The sequence below is a fragment of the Rhipicephalus sanguineus genome, chromosome 1, assembly GCF_013339695.2.
Source record: "Rhipicephalus sanguineus isolate Rsan-2018 chromosome 1, BIME_Rsan_1.4, whole genome shotgun sequence".
NCBI classification, from domain to species: domain Eukaryota; kingdom Metazoa; phylum Arthropoda; class Arachnida; order Ixodida; family Ixodidae; genus Rhipicephalus; species Rhipicephalus sanguineus.
The window spans coordinates 105,122,568-105,140,440 of NC_051176.1; the positions used below are offsets into that span (position 1 = coordinate 105,122,568).

The 17,873-nt window shown below is 49.3% G+C and overlaps 1 protein-coding gene across 1 annotated transcript in view; it reads left to right on the plus strand.

The window, feature by feature from the left end:
* LOC119395056 (annexin-B12-like) overlaps positions 1-17,873 on the plus strand; it is a 58,983-nt gene that overhangs the window by 34,154 nt on the left and 6,956 nt on the right. Inside the window, exons 5-8 of the mRNA XM_037662353.2 lie at positions 369-463; positions 630-834; positions 3,561-3,640; positions 7,181-7,237. Coding sequence (XP_037518281.1) covers positions 369-463; positions 630-834; positions 3,561-3,640; positions 7,181-7,237 — 437 coding nt within the window. The remainder of the gene's footprint in view (positions 1-368; positions 464-629; positions 835-3,560; positions 3,641-7,180; positions 7,238-17,873) is intronic.

Sequence of the window (17,873 nt, forward strand, 5' to 3'; positions counted from 1 at the left end):
AAATTTTTAGCGTTAATAAGCTTTCGTTAAGAACGGGCCCTGAATAAGCTCATTTCTGGAGGAGAGTAAAAAATAATAATAGAAAGGCAGGAAGATTCGGCAAAATCCAGCGTAAGACCATCAATCACCGGTCGCCTTTCTGGATACGCCATGTGGGTCCGCAGCTCGCGTTCACTAAAGTCCGATACTCAAGCGCTTGCGATCGTGTACACCGTGCCTGCCGCAAGGTTTCCAAAAAAGTCGATGAACGGTGTAAAGTACTGCGCCGCGATCACGAAGCATGCTGACTCGCACCGATAAGTTGTGTCGTCTTAATCGGCATCGTAGTCGAGTGATGTACTCGCTCAGTGGTATACTTTTCATTGCAGCCACGGACCACGCTACGGTCATCGATATCCTGTGCGCGCGATCGGACTATCAGCGGCAGGACATTGTCAGATGCTACAAGCAATCGTTTGGGCGTGTAAGTAGTCCTTTCGTGCCCATTTGCACGGGGAATTTTCCTCGTGGTCTGCTTCATTGTGGGTATGCATGCTTGCACTTGCCGGATTCTTTCGCGAACAGTGTTCAAGGAAAAAGAAAAGGTAATGCAAAAGGAAAGAGCGGTGGCCCTTGCATGATCATTCCAGGACTTAGTGCTTGACGTGAAGTCGTCTCTGCGCACTAACTTCGAGGACATCATCGTGGGGCTACTCTACCCTATGCACGAGTACCTGGCTCGTGAGCTGCGCAAGGCCATCGTTGGTCTGGGCACCGATGAGGACTGCCTGATCGAAATACTCTGTACGCACAACAACGAAGACATCAGGCTCATCAGGGATTACTATCACCGGAGTGAGTGATAACATTTCGTATACCTCTCTGTTCCAGTGAAGACGAACCTACGGCTGTAATTCCGTTTTTTTTTATTACTGTTTCTGACTGGCTTGCACTTTGACCTTACGGAGTGCATTTACACGCGAAAGGCCTTTTAAATCCCGACCTCCGATTCACTAAGCTATTTATCAAAACAAAGAACGTTTCTGATCGCGAACGCCCTCATAACGAAGGCGCTGTTTGGTTGTAGGCCTATGCTTCAAGAAATCTGTCCAAAAATCCTCAAGAATAGTGGAAATGGGACATTTGTTCACTGCCTTCATAATTACATTTTCTGTAGCTGCAGAATCTTAGGATGACTGGAGAGATCAATTACTGCAGTAACTAAAGCAACTAAATTAATTAACGTTTTAAGTAGTGGCGACGAGCGGTCAGGTAAAATGGGAGATATACAGTCTTTCTTGCGAAGAGCCAATTGCAGCTTTGTGATTGCCAAAAAGCGGCCACTGGTAATTTTCGCAGAGCGATGAAATCTGAGCGCTTGAGCCGGCGAAACCGGAACGCGGAAGAGCACAACTGCCATAACCTTCCGAGACGCCCAGAATGAGCGAGCGTCATTATATCAACCATCGACAGACTTCGCTGCGTGGTTGTGCGGGCTGTGCTTGCGATTATAGGCTTCCAACGCAACGTGGAGCGGCGCCACTGCTCTTATCGTCACTGGGAATATCCACGGCGCGTCTTTCGCCACAACGCTGCCGCCCCCACTTCCGCGCACGCGCAGAGCTCTCGAATTGCATCTGTGGTGCGTCACAATGTAAGTATTGCTATCAGTGCTCCGGGCCGAATGAGGAGCGCATGCGTGCACGTGTCCTTGCCGCTGCCGCTGCCAAATCCGGCGATAAACCGCCTTCGCCGGGAGACGACAGACCGAATCTTTATTTGTCGTGGACGCGGACGGCTAATCCGCGGATCATCCGCCAGCAGGCGCATCCACGCGATCGACGGTGTCCTATAGCATTAGTGAGCCGGATTAATCTCGACCGCAGCCTCTGCGCTCACCTGCGCCCACTGCCAACAGACCGGTTTGAGAGTATTCAAAAACATGGAGGCCGACAGAAGGCGAAGCTAGCCGAGCATTGTCGAGGACTATAATCTGTTTCGGTGAAAACGGTGTTGTTGGCGGAATGGCTGGATGGGAGGAAAAATCTGCTTTACAGAGAGCTGCTGAGAACTGACCTCGCTGCTGTCGCGCCTGGGGCCCCCATACGAAGGGAGGATACAGTGATGCGCCGATATCGGCACTTTTTTTTTTATTTTGGGAATAACAGGTACGGACAGTGCACGTCGTACTGCTGCGCATTATGTTTCCTTCTCTTGGTTCGCATCTTGACCTTAAGATAAGTGTTCAAACACGGGCCGTGTTCCGAGGCAACCACGGTCGGCGACAATGCCACTTTGCCGGCCGCAGAATCCTGCGTATGCAATGATTAACGTGATTACTTACCCGCAACTCTCCAACCTGCCAATCAGCGCGCATTAAAAGTGATAGATATCTCAAAGGTGATCGTCTTAGAATACGACCCCAGAAATAAGCTGAACTAGGCGCCAGCAGAGCTGAAATCAACTGCGAGGACAGCCGTACGGCTCGAGCAGAAGAAAAGTGTACCGTTTGCCAGCCTGTTTGTCCGCTAAAGCTGCGGTGTTCCGCTGCCAGAATCCCGATGTGAAGAACAGGTTGGGGTCATCCGTCCGCGAGCCGCGCGGACGAGGGGAATCGCTGATGTGAGGTCACGTGACGCGCCGTGCGCCCCTCCAAATTCGGATTCGGTCCGTCGTCTGAATGCACCATAACGCATAGCTCAGCCGCGCGAGTTTCACGCACAAACTTGAGCTTGGGTTCCCTATAGCATGCATGGCGCACGTATGTTAACGAATGCAAAACTAACACCACGACAATCGTTGTCGCGAACAGTGACGTCATTGTGGTCGTCTGCTAGTTGCGCTCATTGGCGCTTCAGTTTTGCCGGTGAATTTAGTTGAGTTTCATCAATGCGCAGTAATTATCACGGGCCACTTTTTCGAAATTTCATTAAGTTCTTCGTAGAAAGGACTTCCATTCTTCCATGTGACCCAACCGCCTGTTTTCACTAATTCAAAAGTCAATAGAATGTGCCTAATTAATGCCGTAATTGATGCCCCTAGTCCACTGAAGATGTCTGCCACTACAGGAAGAGTAATTGTGAAGGTAGCGACAAATATTTAATTTCGTTTATTTTTAAAGATTTTCGGACACATTTCTTAAAGCACTCGGTATTTACAGTTAGTGCACAAAATAACCATCAGCGCGTTTGTCATAGGAGTTATCAAACAAGAAGCTCGTGTTCACGATTACAGAGGCAATAACACGTTCAATAGAACTGTTTTTGCGACAAATATCGAGGTTGCATGTGTGGCGTATATAACAGCCAAGAGGGCGGGGTCACCCCACCTCCGCAATTTTTGCAGTTTGTATGTATTCTCGCGCACCTATACAAACATACATCCACATATGTATAGCTAACATTTGGTTCACTGAACAATATTCCATTACTGGGTGCTAGAAACATACAAACATAGAAATTATGTTTTCGTTCTACTCAGTGTCATTGTTTTGTTCGTTTCTTATTAGGATTTCAAATAGTTCTGCTACTTTATACTCATAGCTACTCTAAAAATAATGCACATACTTACTTTTTTTTCAGTATTTAAAAAAGACCTCGAGAAGGATGTCATTGGTGACACGTCCGGTGATTTCCGGCGTCTGCTGGTGTCGATGTGCAATGTAAGTGCACGAATGCGGCGCGACCAACTATATATGCTATACGCTATACACGCTATATACGCTATGGGATAGGGGCATGCATAAGTGCTACGTATGTACAAAAGTGACGTTCACGTTACCTTCTGAAGCACAGCACGAACCAATACAAGCCGAATTTTTTTTTGAAAATAGCGTATGCATGGAGAGAAAAATGAGCTCGGAATTCCACAGCGATCTCACTGGAGTGAAATTGAGAGAAGAAAGAAGTATTTTTCCCCGGAACAAAAACGGACATAAAGACCTGCGAATTATTCATCTAAGAGGCCAAATGCCGACTTCAAGATACAAGGTAGAGATGTACATTACCCTCTGGTCCTTATGTCTACGTGCTTTAAAACACTGAACAGATAGTGCCACCAGAGTTGTCCGCAAAGAAACAATTTTAAATGCGAAGCATTTCTTAGCGAACTTCTGCGATTTTGAGCGTATCTATCTATCTAGCCGCCTACGACTTTGTGCTCTCCTGGCCGTTTCGTTAATCGGATGTATGCCAAAGTTGGTACGGGATAACATGACCGTATTACGAACATAAATGACAGGTCATAGCATGAAAATCATGACATGCATGTCATGAACAGCATGTTTTACATTCCACGGTCTTGGGGCACTTGAGGTCGTTCCGTTAATTTAATATATACCAAAATTGGTATGGTGTGACAAGAGTTCGTGACGAACATAGTGACAGGTCCTAACGTGCAAATCATGACACGCATGTCACGTGCAGCATGATTTACATGACATGATCTCGGGCAGCTCGCTGCCGTTTAAATGGATATATACGAAAGCTGGTATGACGAGACATTTCGGTATGAAGAACGTAACTGACACGTGGTAACATGAAAATTATGTCATGCATGTCATCTACGAGATGATTTACATGCCACGCTCATGGCGCACTCGCGGCCGTTTCGCTAGATTGATATACACCAAAACTGGTATTGCGCGATGTGACTGTATGAAGAACATGAATAACAGGTGGTAACATGAAAACCATGACGTGCATGTCATGTATGCCATGCTTTACATGCCACGCTCATAGTGCATTCGTGGCCGTGTCGCTAGCTTGACATACACCAAAATTGGTATTGCGTGACACGACTGTATGACGAACGTAAATGAGAGGTGGTAACATGAAAATCATGATATGCAAGTCATGTACGACATGAACTGCTCATGGTGCGCTCGCGGCCGTTTCGCTAGCTTGATATACACCAAAATTGATATTGCGCGACGCCACTGTATGACAAACATAAACGCCAGGTGGGACCTTGAAAATCATGATATGCATATCATTTACGGCATGATTTACATGCCACACTCATTGTCCGATCGCGGCCGTTTCGCTAGATTGATGTGCACCAATATTGGTATTGCGCGATGTTACTGTATGAAGAACATGAATAACAGTTGGTAACATGGAAACCATGACATGCATGTCGTGTATGTCATGATTTACATACCACCCTCATGGTGCATTCGCGGCCGTTTCGCTAGCTTGATATACACCAAAATTGGTATTGCGCGACGTGACTACATGACGAACGTAAACGAGAGGTGGTAACATGAAAATAATGACATGCAAGTCACGTACGACATGATTTGCTCATGGTGCATTCGCGGCCGCTTCGCCAGCTTGATATGCACCAAAATTGGTATTGCGCGACGCGACTGCATGACAAACATAAATGCCAGGTGGGATCTTGAAAATCATGATATGCATATCATTTACGGCATGATTTACATGCCACACTCATTGTCCGATCGCGGCCGTTTCGCTAGATTGATATACACCAAAATTGGTATTGCGCGATGTGACTATTTGACGAACATAAATGACAGGTCCTAACATGCGAATCATGTTATGCATGACGTGTACTGTGTGATTTACATGACACTGTCATGGTGCGCTTCCGGCCGTCTTGTTAAATGGATATATACCAAAACTGATATGGCATGACACGAGTGCGTGATGAACATGAACGACAGGTCATGCATTGTACATACCAGAATATACGTCTCATTAGCATGGCATATACCAGACTCTGGATGCATGCGTGCATGGCAAACATGCGATATATGGTGAACTAGATGCCATGGCATGAATGATTTCATTTGGCTCAAAGTCAAACAAGGTGATGTAGGCAGCTATTTCCTGGCTGCTTCGCATTACATCGATTCCCACAGTGCGTGGGATCTGCCGGATTTTTTAATCTAAAATGATCCGTCTTCCTTTACTAAAACATGATATTGGCGTTCTCGGTATTCTGCCACCTGCATGCGCACTTTCATGATGCTTCCCGAGTTTCTTAATATGCTCGTATGTCACTGATCCCGTTATTGGGGACGGCAATCGCCGGGCGGATTCCAAGGGCTGGCATCTCGGCCCTCCGAAAACGCACCACGAAAGCGCGGACAATTTAGAGTTGGTCCTTTTAGTGCGCCAGCGAACGCCGGTTGTGGTCCAAAGACCGACTCAGAGCCGACAGTCGATAATACAAACGAAATATATTCTCAGTTAAGGCAGTACAAACATCACAAACACATGCACACTCGGCTGGTACCAGTTACAACTTCACAATATAACTCAGATGGTGTTAACACAGCGGGAACTAAACAAACAGATCACGCGCTACAAATGCAATCTCACTGCATTACAACTATTCAAGAACAGTTAAAGTCCTGAATATTCAACGGCGTATCCAGTCCACAATTCTTGGACGGTACCTGAATGCTTCTCTTCAAGGAAACACTCACGTCAACTCCAGCGATGTCTGTCGTTGCTCCTTCTGTCGACGTAACTTGTCACGGTTCACACGGCGTCGTCATCCGATTCTTCCAGATCGACGATCGACTGACCGCACACCATCATAAACACGTCTTCTTTGGCTGACGGAGCCACACTCAGCATAACTTCACCATCTCCGGGCCGACTGACTCGCTCACTGACTGGTCGTCGTCGCACGCTTTTATCCCTTCTCCCCCGGGTTCCAGACGCGTCGGGAGGCTTCTTCGGCGTGCAGTACAACCAATGCTAGGAAAAGGGCGAGAGCTTACTCGTAGGTTCGAATTAGCGGCGGCGTCGCTCGGCGATGCGTCATCCTTTCCGTCTAGAAAGATCCAGACTTTGCCGGGCGTTTGATCCGAGACTGCTGTGGGCAAGGACGATGCGGCGTGTCGGCGTCTTTTGATACTTGGTTTTTCGTCGTTCGCGCTTGTTGGGCGAGCGGCTCGCGCTGTTCTATCCCGATGCCGTTTGAAAGCGGCCGCGCGCGCCTTATTGACGCGCTCGTTTGTGACATCATAGATTAAACGAGTTATGTTCCGTTCTCCTGAAACCCACGCTGTGCTTGTAATTATACGAGAGTTTAATTCCAACAAAAAGGCGGCTTGTTCAGCTTCATCATGACCAGATGATCCTGTCATGTTCAAACGCTCTTTAATGACAAACATGTGGTTAGCATTTCCTGTAAATTAAAAAAAAACTTAAACTTTGTTTTCCAGGCGCAGCGGGAAGAAAACGTCCCTCTGGACCCTGCCCGTGCGCGCAGTGACGCTTCTGTGAGTCCTGGATCTGCTGTCTTCTTTTTTCGTTTAGACTATTCGCGTCCTGCGCGCAATCTTAACAAAGTGATCTACTACAATCGCGAAGTTTCTGAAACACTGCAGCGCGGTCTGCGTCGAGCGTTGCTAACCGTCCTTGCGGGTCAAACCCGAATACATCAAAATAAAACAAGGAGCGGGCGTGGCAATGCCCCCCTCTGATAAAGCGTCGTCCCGATGCCCAAAACAGAACATGGAAATAAACAATGCACGTAACTCGAAAGAACGGCAATGAAGCAAGCTAAAGCAGAGTCCTCAGGTTCTTCAACGCGCATAAAACGGCTTGAGGCGCATGACGTGAACGGCGTCAGGTCGTGCGCTGCGGCACTCAGTTTGTGATGCCGTCCGGAACAACCTCGTAGTCAAGTGCACCGAGATGTCGTAGCACATTGTATGGCCCGAAGTATCGCCGAAGAAGCTTTTCACCGAGTCCACGTCCGCGTATTGGTGTCCAGACCCACACATAGTCACCGGGCTGGTATTCCATGTGGCGTCGTTCAAGATTATAATGACGGCTGTCGATCCTCTGTTGGTTCTTGATATGCAGGCGGGCACGCTGTGAGCTTCTTCGGCACGTTGCAAATAAGTGGCGACGTCGAGATTATCTTCGTCGGTGGCAGCTGGCAACATTTCGTCGAGCGTCGTTGCCGGGCTCCTCCCGTATACCAACTTGTACAGCGACCGCTGCGTCGTTTCTTGTACTGCCGTGTTGTATGCGAAGGTCACGTACGGAAGGATGGTATCCCACGTCTTGTGTTCGACGTCGACGTACATGGCCAGCATGTCGGCGATGGTCTTGTTTAGACGCTCGGTGAGGCCATTGGTCTGAGGGTGGTAGGCGGTGGTCCGAGGTTGGCTTGTCTGGCTGTATCTCAAGATCGCCTGAGTTAGCTCCGCAGTAAAGGCCTATACCACTGTCGGTGATGACGACCTCAGGGGCGCCATGACGCAGGACGATGTCTTCAACGAAGAACTTCGCTACCTCGGCGGCATTGCCTCTAGGTAAGGCCCTTGTTTCGGCGTAGCCGGTGAGGTAGTCGGTAGCGACGACGTTTATTTCCGCAAGTCGACGTAGAGAACGGCCCCAGTAGGTCCATACCGATTTGCTGGAATTGTCGGCAAGGTGACTTGATCGGATGAAGAAAGCCTGCTGGTCTTGTCGGCGGTGTCTTCCGTTGCTGGCAGTCTCGGCATGTCCTTACGTAGCGAGCTACGTCGACGGCAAATCGCGGCCAGTAGTACTTTTCCTGTATTCTTGCGAGCGTAGGGGAAACACAGAGGTGTCAAGCCGGCGGGTCATCGTGTAGGACCTGGATGACTTCTGGTCTCAATGCTGAAGGTACCAGGAGAAGGTTGTTGGTTCGAAGGTGCGAGAAGTTCTACAGGAGAACGCCGTTTCGCAAGAAAAACGACGCCAATCCTCTCTTGAATACCTTCGGAACAACGGCGGTCCTGCCATCGAGGTATTCCACACGGCCCCTGAGTTCTGGGACCGCTCGCTGTCGTTCGGCGAAGTCGTGGGCACTTATGGTTCCCAAGAAGCAGTCATCCTCCTGATTGTCCTGCGGCGGTGGGTCGACGCGGGAGCGAGACAGACAGTCAGCGTACGGAATGTTTTCTTCCGGACTTGTAAACGACGGTAACGTCGAATTCTTGAAGTCGTAGGCTCCACCGTGCGAGGCGACCTGAAGGGTCCTTCAAGTTAGCTAGCCAACACAAGGCGTGGTGGTTGCTCACAACTTTGAAGGGCCGGCCGTAGAGGGAGGGGCGAAACTTCGATGTAGCCCGGATGATGGCCAGGCACTCCTTTTCTGTTGTGGAATAGTTGCTTTCTGCCTTTGGTGGCGACCGGCTAGCATAACTGATGACCCTTTCCAGCCCGTCAGTCTTCTGCACGAGGACGGCGCCGGGTCCTACTCTGCTTGCGTCGGTGTGGATTTCGTATCGGCGTATTCGTCGAAATGCTCTAGTATTGGAGGCATCTGAAGGCGTAGTTTCAGTTCTGAAAATGCTTCGATTTGCGCCGTTTCCTACGTGAATGTCACGTCGGTCTTCGTGAAGTGCGTTAGCGGCTCGGCTATTCGTGAAAAAAGAAGGTGGTTGATCCCTGTGTCATAGGAATCGGTATAACACGAAAATGAAACGTGCCGTCACAGAAGTAGTTGACTGCTTTAGTGCACTGGTATATGAGAGCTTGTATAGTGTCTGTTGTTGTTTGGCAGATGTAGCACCACCTGATGTGGACGCCTTACGTTGACGCCTAGCGGCACATCTCCATACCGACGACTAACGCCCATGATCATGATGTAACCCTTGCGGTAGCTGAAGTCCTTAGCATATACGTGGACACCACATATGGTGAACCCCGCGCAAATATGGCATCAACAAGCACATAATAAGCACTGATACTCGGTATGCACTCCTCCAAAGCATCCTTAAACGCGAAGAGAAGCGCTACGCGCGTTGTGTCTTCCCCCTAGCCTGGCAGTTAATTCTCACAAGGCGAGCGGGGAACGCGGTGCAACAGCCAGGCGAGCGTCGGAGAGCTATTTTTAGATATGGGTGGACGCTATGAGCGAGGCTTGGGCTGAAGCCATCACCTCGCGGTGTGTTAAACGAAATTACACTTCTATTGAAAACGCGCCGAATGAGACGGTCGCAGCAACGGCGCGTTTTTGTTTTGTTTTTCGAGCCTGGTGGCACACATGTCACCACCCTGTTGTAAAGGGGACGCTCATAGCATCCATCCATCCATCCATCCATCCATCCATCCATCCATCCATCCATCCATCCACGCAAGAGCACTGTGAGAGGAAAGTGTGAAAGATAAAAGGCGCGTTCATGTAGCCTCCGTTATGTGTTTGGCGGTAGCGCATTGGGCTAAACGCCCGCCAGCCATCGTCGTGGACCGAGAGAGGTCATGGGTACGACTCCTGTCCACGGAACTTTTTCTTAGTTTTAAATGCGGAGCATTTCTTAGCGAACTTCTGCGACTTTGAGCGTATCTATCTATCTATCCGCCTGCGACATTGTGCTCTCCTGGTCGCTTGGTTAATCGAATGTACACCAAAATTGGTATGACGTAACATGACTGTATGACGAACATAAATGACAAGTCATAATATGAAAATCATGACACGCATGTCAAGTACAGCATGATTTACACCCCACGTTCATGGTGCGCTGACGGCTGTTTCGCTAGCTTTATATACACCAAAATTGGTATCTTGCGACGTGACTGTGTAACGAACATAAATAACACGAGTTAACATGAAGATCATGACACGCATGTCATGTACAGCATGACTTACGTGCCACGCTCATGGTGCGCTGGCGGCCGTTTCGCTAGCTTGATGTACACCGAAATTGGTATCTTCCGACGTGACTGTGTGACGAACATAAATAACACGAGTTAACATGAAAGTCATAACACACATGTCATGTACAGCATGACTTACGTGCCACGCTCATGGGGCGCTGGCGGCCGTTTCGCTTGCTTGATCTATCCTGAAATTCGTATCTTCCGACGTGACTGTGTGACGAACATAAATAACACGAGTTAACATGAAAATCATGACACGCATGTCATGTACAGCATGACTTACGTGCCACGCTCATGGGCGCTGGCGGCCGTTTCGCTAGCTTGGTATACACCAAAATTGGTATCTTGCGACGTGATTTTGTGACGAACATAAATAACACGAAGTAACACGAAAATCGTGACACGCATGCCATGTACAGCATGACTTACCTGCCACGCTCATGGGGCGCTGGCGGCCGTTTCGCTAGCTTGATCTACCCCGAAATTGGTATTGCGCGACGTGACTGTGTGACGAACATAAAAACACGAGTTAACATGAAAATCATGACACGCATGTCATGTACAGCATGACTTACGTGCCACGCTCATGGTGCCCTGGCGGACGTTTCGCTAGCTTGATATACACCGAAATTGGTATCTTGCGACGTGACTGTGTGACGAACATAAATAACACGAGTTAACATGAAAGTCATGACACACATGTTAGGTACAGCATGACTTACGTGCCACGCTCATGAGGCGCTGGCGGCCGTTTCGCTAGGTTGATCTATCCTGAAATTGGTATCTTCCCACGTGACTGTGTGACGAATATAAATAACACGAGTTAACATGAAAATCATGACACGCATGTCATGTACAGCATGACACGTGCCACGCTCATGGACGCTGGCGGCCGTTTCGCTAGCTTGATCTACTCCAAAATTGGTATTGCGTGACGTGACTGTGTGACGAACACAAAAACACGAGTTAACATAAAATTCATGACACGCATGTCATGTACAGCATGACTTACGTGCCACGCTCATGGGGCGCTGGCGGCCGTTTCGCTAGCTTGATCTATCCTGAAATTGGTACCTTCGGACGTGACTGTGTGACGAACATAAATAACACGAGTTAACACAAAAGTCATGACACGCATGTCATGTACAGCATGACTTACGTGCCACGCTCATGGTGCCCTGGCGGCCGTTTCGCTAGCTTGATATACACCGAAATTGGTATCTTGCGACGTGACTGTGTGACGAACATAAATAACACGAGTTAACATGAAAGTCATGACACACATGTTATGTACAGCATGACTTACGTGCCACGCTCATGAGGCGCTGGCGGCCGTTTCGCTAGCTTGATCTATCCTGAAATTGGTATCTTCCGACGTGACTGTGTGACGAACATAAATAACACGAGTTAACATGAAAATCATGACACGCATGTCATGTACAGCATGACACGTGCCACGCTCATGGACGCTGGCGGCCGTTTCGCTAGCTTGATCTACTCCAAAATTGGTATTGCGTGACGTGACTGTGTGACGAACACAAAAACACGAGTCAACATAAAATTCATGACACGCATGTCATGTACAGCATGACTTACGTGCCACGCTCATGGGGCGCTGGCGGCCGTTTCGCTAGCTTGATCTATCCTGAAATTGGTACCTTCGGACGTGACTGTGTGACGAACATAAATAACACGAGTTAACACAAAAGTCATGACACACATGTCATGTACAGCATGACTTACGTGCCACGCTCATGGTGCGCTGGCGGCCGTTTCGCTAGCTTGATATACACCGAAATTGGTATCTTGCGACGTGAATGTGTGACGAACATAAATAACACGAGTTAACATGAAAGTCATGACACACATGTCATGTACAGCATGACTTACGTGCCACGCTCATGGTGCGCTGGCGGCCGTTTCGCTAGCTTGATATACACCGAAATTGGTGTCTTGCGACGTGATTTTGTGACGAACATAAATAACACGAGTTAACACAAAAGTCATGACACACATGTCATGTACAGCATGACTTACGTGCCACGCTCATGGTGCGCTGGCGGCCGTTTCGCTAGCTTGATATACACCGAAATTGGTATCTTGCGACGTGACTGTGTGACGAACATAAATAACACGAGTTAACATGAAAATCATGACACGCATGTCATGTACAGCATGACTTACGTGCCACGCTCATGGGCGCTGGCGGCCGTTTCGCTAGCTTGGTATACACCAAAATTGGTATCTTGCGACGTGATTTTGTGACGAACATAAATAACACGAAGTAACACGAAAATCGTGACACGCATGCCATGTACAGCATGACTTACCTGCCACGCTCATGGGGCGCTGGCGGCCGTTTCGCTAGCTTGATCTACCCCGAAATTGGTATTGCGCGACGTGACTGTGTGACGAACATAAAAACACGAGTTAACATGAAAATCATGACACGCATGTCATGTACAGCATGACTTACGTGCCACGCTCATGGTGCCCTGGCGGACGTTTCGCTAGCTTGATATACACCGAAATTGGTATCTTGCGACGTGACTGTGTCACGAACATAAATAACACGAGTTAACATGAAAGTCATGACACACATGTTAGGTACAGCATGACTTACGTGCCACGCTCATGAGGCGCTGGCGGCCGTTTCGCTAGGTTGATCTATCCTGAAATTGGTATCTTCCCACGTGACTGTGTGACGAATATAAATAACACGAGTTAACATGAAATCATGACACGCATGTCATGTACAGCATGACACGTGCCACGCTCATGGACGCTGGCGGCCGTTTCGCTAGCTTGATCTACTCCAAAATTGGTATTGCGTGACGTGACTGTGTGACGAACACAAAAACACGAGTTAACATAAAATTCATGACACGCATGTCATGTACAGCATGACTTACGTGCCACGCTCATGGGGCGCTGGCGGCCGTTTCGCTAGCTTGATCTATCCTGAAATTGGTACCTTCGGACGTGACTGTGTGACGAACATAAATAACACGAGTTAACACAAAAGTCATGACACGCATGTCATGTACAGCATGACTTACGTGCCACGCTCATGGTGCCCTGGCGGCCGTTTCGCTAGCTTGATATACACCGAAATTGGTATCTTGCGACGTGACTGTGTGACGAACATAAATAACACGAGTTAACATGAAAGTCATGACACACATGTTATGTACAGCATGACTTACGTGCCACGCTCATGAGGCGCTGGCGGCCGTTTCGCTAGCTTGATCTATCCTGAAATTGGTATCTTCCGACGTGACTGTGTGACGAACATAAATAACACGAGTTAACATGAAAATCATGACACGCATGTCATGTACAGCATGACACGTGCCACGCTCATGGACGCTGGCGGCCGTTTCGCTAGCTTGATCTACTCCAAAATTGGTATTGCGTGACGTGACTGTGTGACGAACACAAAACACGAGTCAACCATAAAATTCATGACACGCATGTCATGTACAGCATGACTTACGTGCCACGCTCATGGGCGCTGGCGGCCGTTTCGCTAGCTTGATCTATCCTGAAATTGGTACCTTCGGACGTGACTGTGTGACGAACATAAAAACACGAGTTAACACAAAAGTCATGACACACATGTCATGTACAGCATGACTTACGTGCCACGCTCATGGTGCGCTGGCGGCCGTTTCGCTAGCTTGATATACACCGAAATTGGTATCTTGCGACGTGAATGTGTGACGAACATAAATAACACGAGTTAACATGAAAGTCATGACACACATGTCATGTACAGCATGACTTACGTGCCACGCTCATGGTGCGCTGGCGGCCGTTTCGCTAGCTTGATATACACCGAAATTGGTGTCTTGCGACGTGATTTTGTGACGAACATAAATAACACGAGTTAACACAAAAGTCATGACACACATGTCATGTACAGCATGACTTACGTGCCACGCTCATGGTGCGCTGGCGGCCGTTTCGCTAGCTTGATATACACCGAAATTGGTATCTTGCGACGTGACTGTGTGACGAACATAAATAACACGAGTTAACATGAAAGTCATGACACACATGTCATGTACAGCATGACTTACGTGCCACGCTCATGGTGCGCTGGCGGCCGTTTCGCTAGCTTGATATACACCGAAATTGGTATCTTGCGACGTGATTTTGTGACGAACATAAATAACACGAGTTAACACAAAAGTCATGACACACATGTCATGTACAGCATGACTTACGTGCCACGCTCATGGTGCGCTGGCGGCCGTTTCGCTAGCTTGATATACACCGAAATTGGTATCTTGCGACGTGATTTTGTGACGAACATAAATAACACGAGTTAACACAAAAGTCATGACACACATGTCATGTACAGCATGACTTACGTGCCACGCTCATGGTGCGCTGGCGGCCGTTTCGCTAGCTTGATATACACCGAAATTGGTATCTTGCGACGTGACTGTGTGACGAACATAAATAACACGAGTTAACATGAAAGTCATGACACACATGTCATGTACAGCATGACTTACGTGCCACGCTCATGGTGCGCTGGCGGCCGTTTCGCTAGCTTGATATACACCGAAATTGGTATCTTGCGACGTGATTTTGTGACGAACATAAATAACACGAGTTAACACAAAAGTCATGACACACATGTCATGTACAGCATGACTTACGTGCCACGCTCATGGTGCGCTGGCGGCCGTTTCGCTAGCTTGATCTACCCCGAAGTTGATATTGCGCGACGTTACTGTGTGACGAACATAAATAATAGGAGTTAACATGAAAACCATGACACGCATTTTCCTCAATGACATACAAGGCGATGTATGCGGCTCTTTGCTGGCTGCTTCGCATTACATCGATTCCCACAATGCGTGGGATCTGCCGGCTTTCTTTTTTCTTTGCCATTTGATGGCATTAATTTTGCTGACGTATTTCTGTGACGGTAATACGTCATAAAAATCTTGGTGGACCCCGGCATAAAACTCTTTCGTGTTAAAATTCCTTGACGAAGCGTCTGTAGTAGGCGCACAAACCGAAGAATCGGCGTACGGCCTTCTTGTCGGTGGGCGGCGGGAAGGCAGCGATGGCAGCTGTTTTCCGCGAGTCTGGGCAAAAACCATCCCTTCTGATCACGTGATTCGAAAACAAGAGCTCCTCGTACGCGAAGCGGCACTTTTCAGGCTTCAGGTGAGTCCGGAGGTCTTGAGTGCTTGAAGTACAGTTTCAAGGCGCCGGAGGTTTTCGTCCAAGTTTGAGGCAAACACAACGGCGTCGTCCAAGTACACGAGGCACGTCTGCGACTTCAAGCCGGCCAGTACTGTATCCATAACGCGTTGAAAAGTCGCAAGTGCCGAGCAAAGACCAGAGGGCATGACCTTGAATTCGATCAGGCCGTCTGGTGTTATAATGGCAGTCTTTTCTCGGTCTCTCTCGTCGACTTCTATTTGCCAGTAGCCGGTCTTGAGGTCCATCGACGAAAAGTACTTCGCGTTGTGGTGTCGATCTAGGGTGTCGTCTATTCGTGGGAGACGGTACACGTCCTTCTTCGTGACTTTGTTCAAGCGACGATTATCGACGCAGAAACGCAGGGTTGCATCCTTTTTCCTCACTAATACCACAAGTGACGCCAATGGACTCTTGGACGGATGGATGATGTCGCGCAGCATTTCATCGAGCTGTTTCTTAACGGCCTCGCGTTCGCGCGTCGAAACTCGGTACGGGCTCTTACGGATTGGTCGGGCACTTTCTTCTGTTATGATGCGATGTTTCGCGACTGGGGTCTGTCGAATTCTTGACGATGACGAGAAGCAGTCCTTGAATTGTAGGAGCAAGGCTTTAAGCTGGTCTTGGTTGTGCTTCGGGAGGCTCGGGTTGACGTCGAAATCTGGTTGGGGACCTCGATCCGTCGAAGCAGGTTCGGTAGCATCGAAGAGGGCGAAAGCATTGGTGGCGTCCACGAATTCGCCGATGCAGGCGACTGTCATACCAATGTTGAGGTGCCTATATTCGTGGCTGAAGTTCGTCAGCACTACCTTTGCTTTGCCATGCAGCTGGGCTATGCCTCTTGCGACGCAAACCTGACGGTTCAGAAGCAGGTGCTGATCGCCCTAGATGACGCCTTCAAGGTCCGTGGGTTCTTCGGTGCCGACGGAAATAATGATGCTGGAGGGAGGCGGAATGGTGAAGTGCTCATTTAACCCATTCAGTGCGGGGTTCCCTGGCGTCGTGTGCGGTGGCAGCGCTTTTTCTGAGGTTAGTGTTATTGATTGAGACCTCAGATCGATGACGGCGCCGTGGTGACTTAGGAATTCCGTCCCAAGTATCACATCCCTTGAGCAATGGTGTAAGGTTACAAAGATCGCAGGATATGTCCGGTTGTTGATGGTGACTCTTGCGGTGCAGACTCCAGCCGGCATTATTAAATGGCCTCCAGCAAAACGGATTTCGTGGCCTTCCCTAGCAGTCTTAACTGTCTTCAACTTCGTGGCGAACGGTCCGCTGACGACGGAATAGTCAGCTCTAGTGTCGACGAGAGCGGTGACATTGTGGCCGTCGAATAGTACGTTGAGGCCGCTCGTCCGTTGTCTTGCGTTGCGGTTAAGTCACGGCCTCGGCTCATAGCTAGGTCGGCTTGTCCCCCTGCTTCTATGTCGCGTCGACAGGTCTTCTTCAGGCCCAGAGGTTTCGTCGTCAGGGCTCAGTCTGGTTCGCGTCGTGTTCTTAAGATTTCGTCGTGGCGTCATCGTCGGCGGTGGAGGATCTTCGGTATTTCGTCGTACAGCAACCGCACCTCCATCGGTTGCTGCCCTTGGTTTTCGGATACGGGCTAGGTGACCGGCCCCGCGTTGGGCCAGTGTATGGTCGGCGTTGGGGAGAGGCGTAGCGGCATGGCGACGGCGATCGGGAAGGTCCTCGGGGGGTCCAATGCGCTTCTGCGATATAATCGGCGGTGTCACGTGGTTGTTCACCCTGCTGTGGACGCGTCGCGTCGACGGCGAACCCACGCAGTCCCATCTGTCGGTACTGGCAGCGGCGGTAGGTGTGGCCAGCTTCTCCGCACTGGTAGCAGAGTGGGCGGTAGTCGGGGGTACGCGAAACGTCGGTCTTCCTCGGGGTGTAGCGTTGGCCGATTGGCGGGCGGTATGGCGTCGGTGATGCCGGCGGCGTCTGGCGACAATACGGCGGCTATGCGGCGTGTAGACGTGGGCGTGGAGGGGGGGGGGCGGTGCGTCGGGCTGCAGCAGCGTAGCTCAAGGCTTGCGGTTGAGGCTG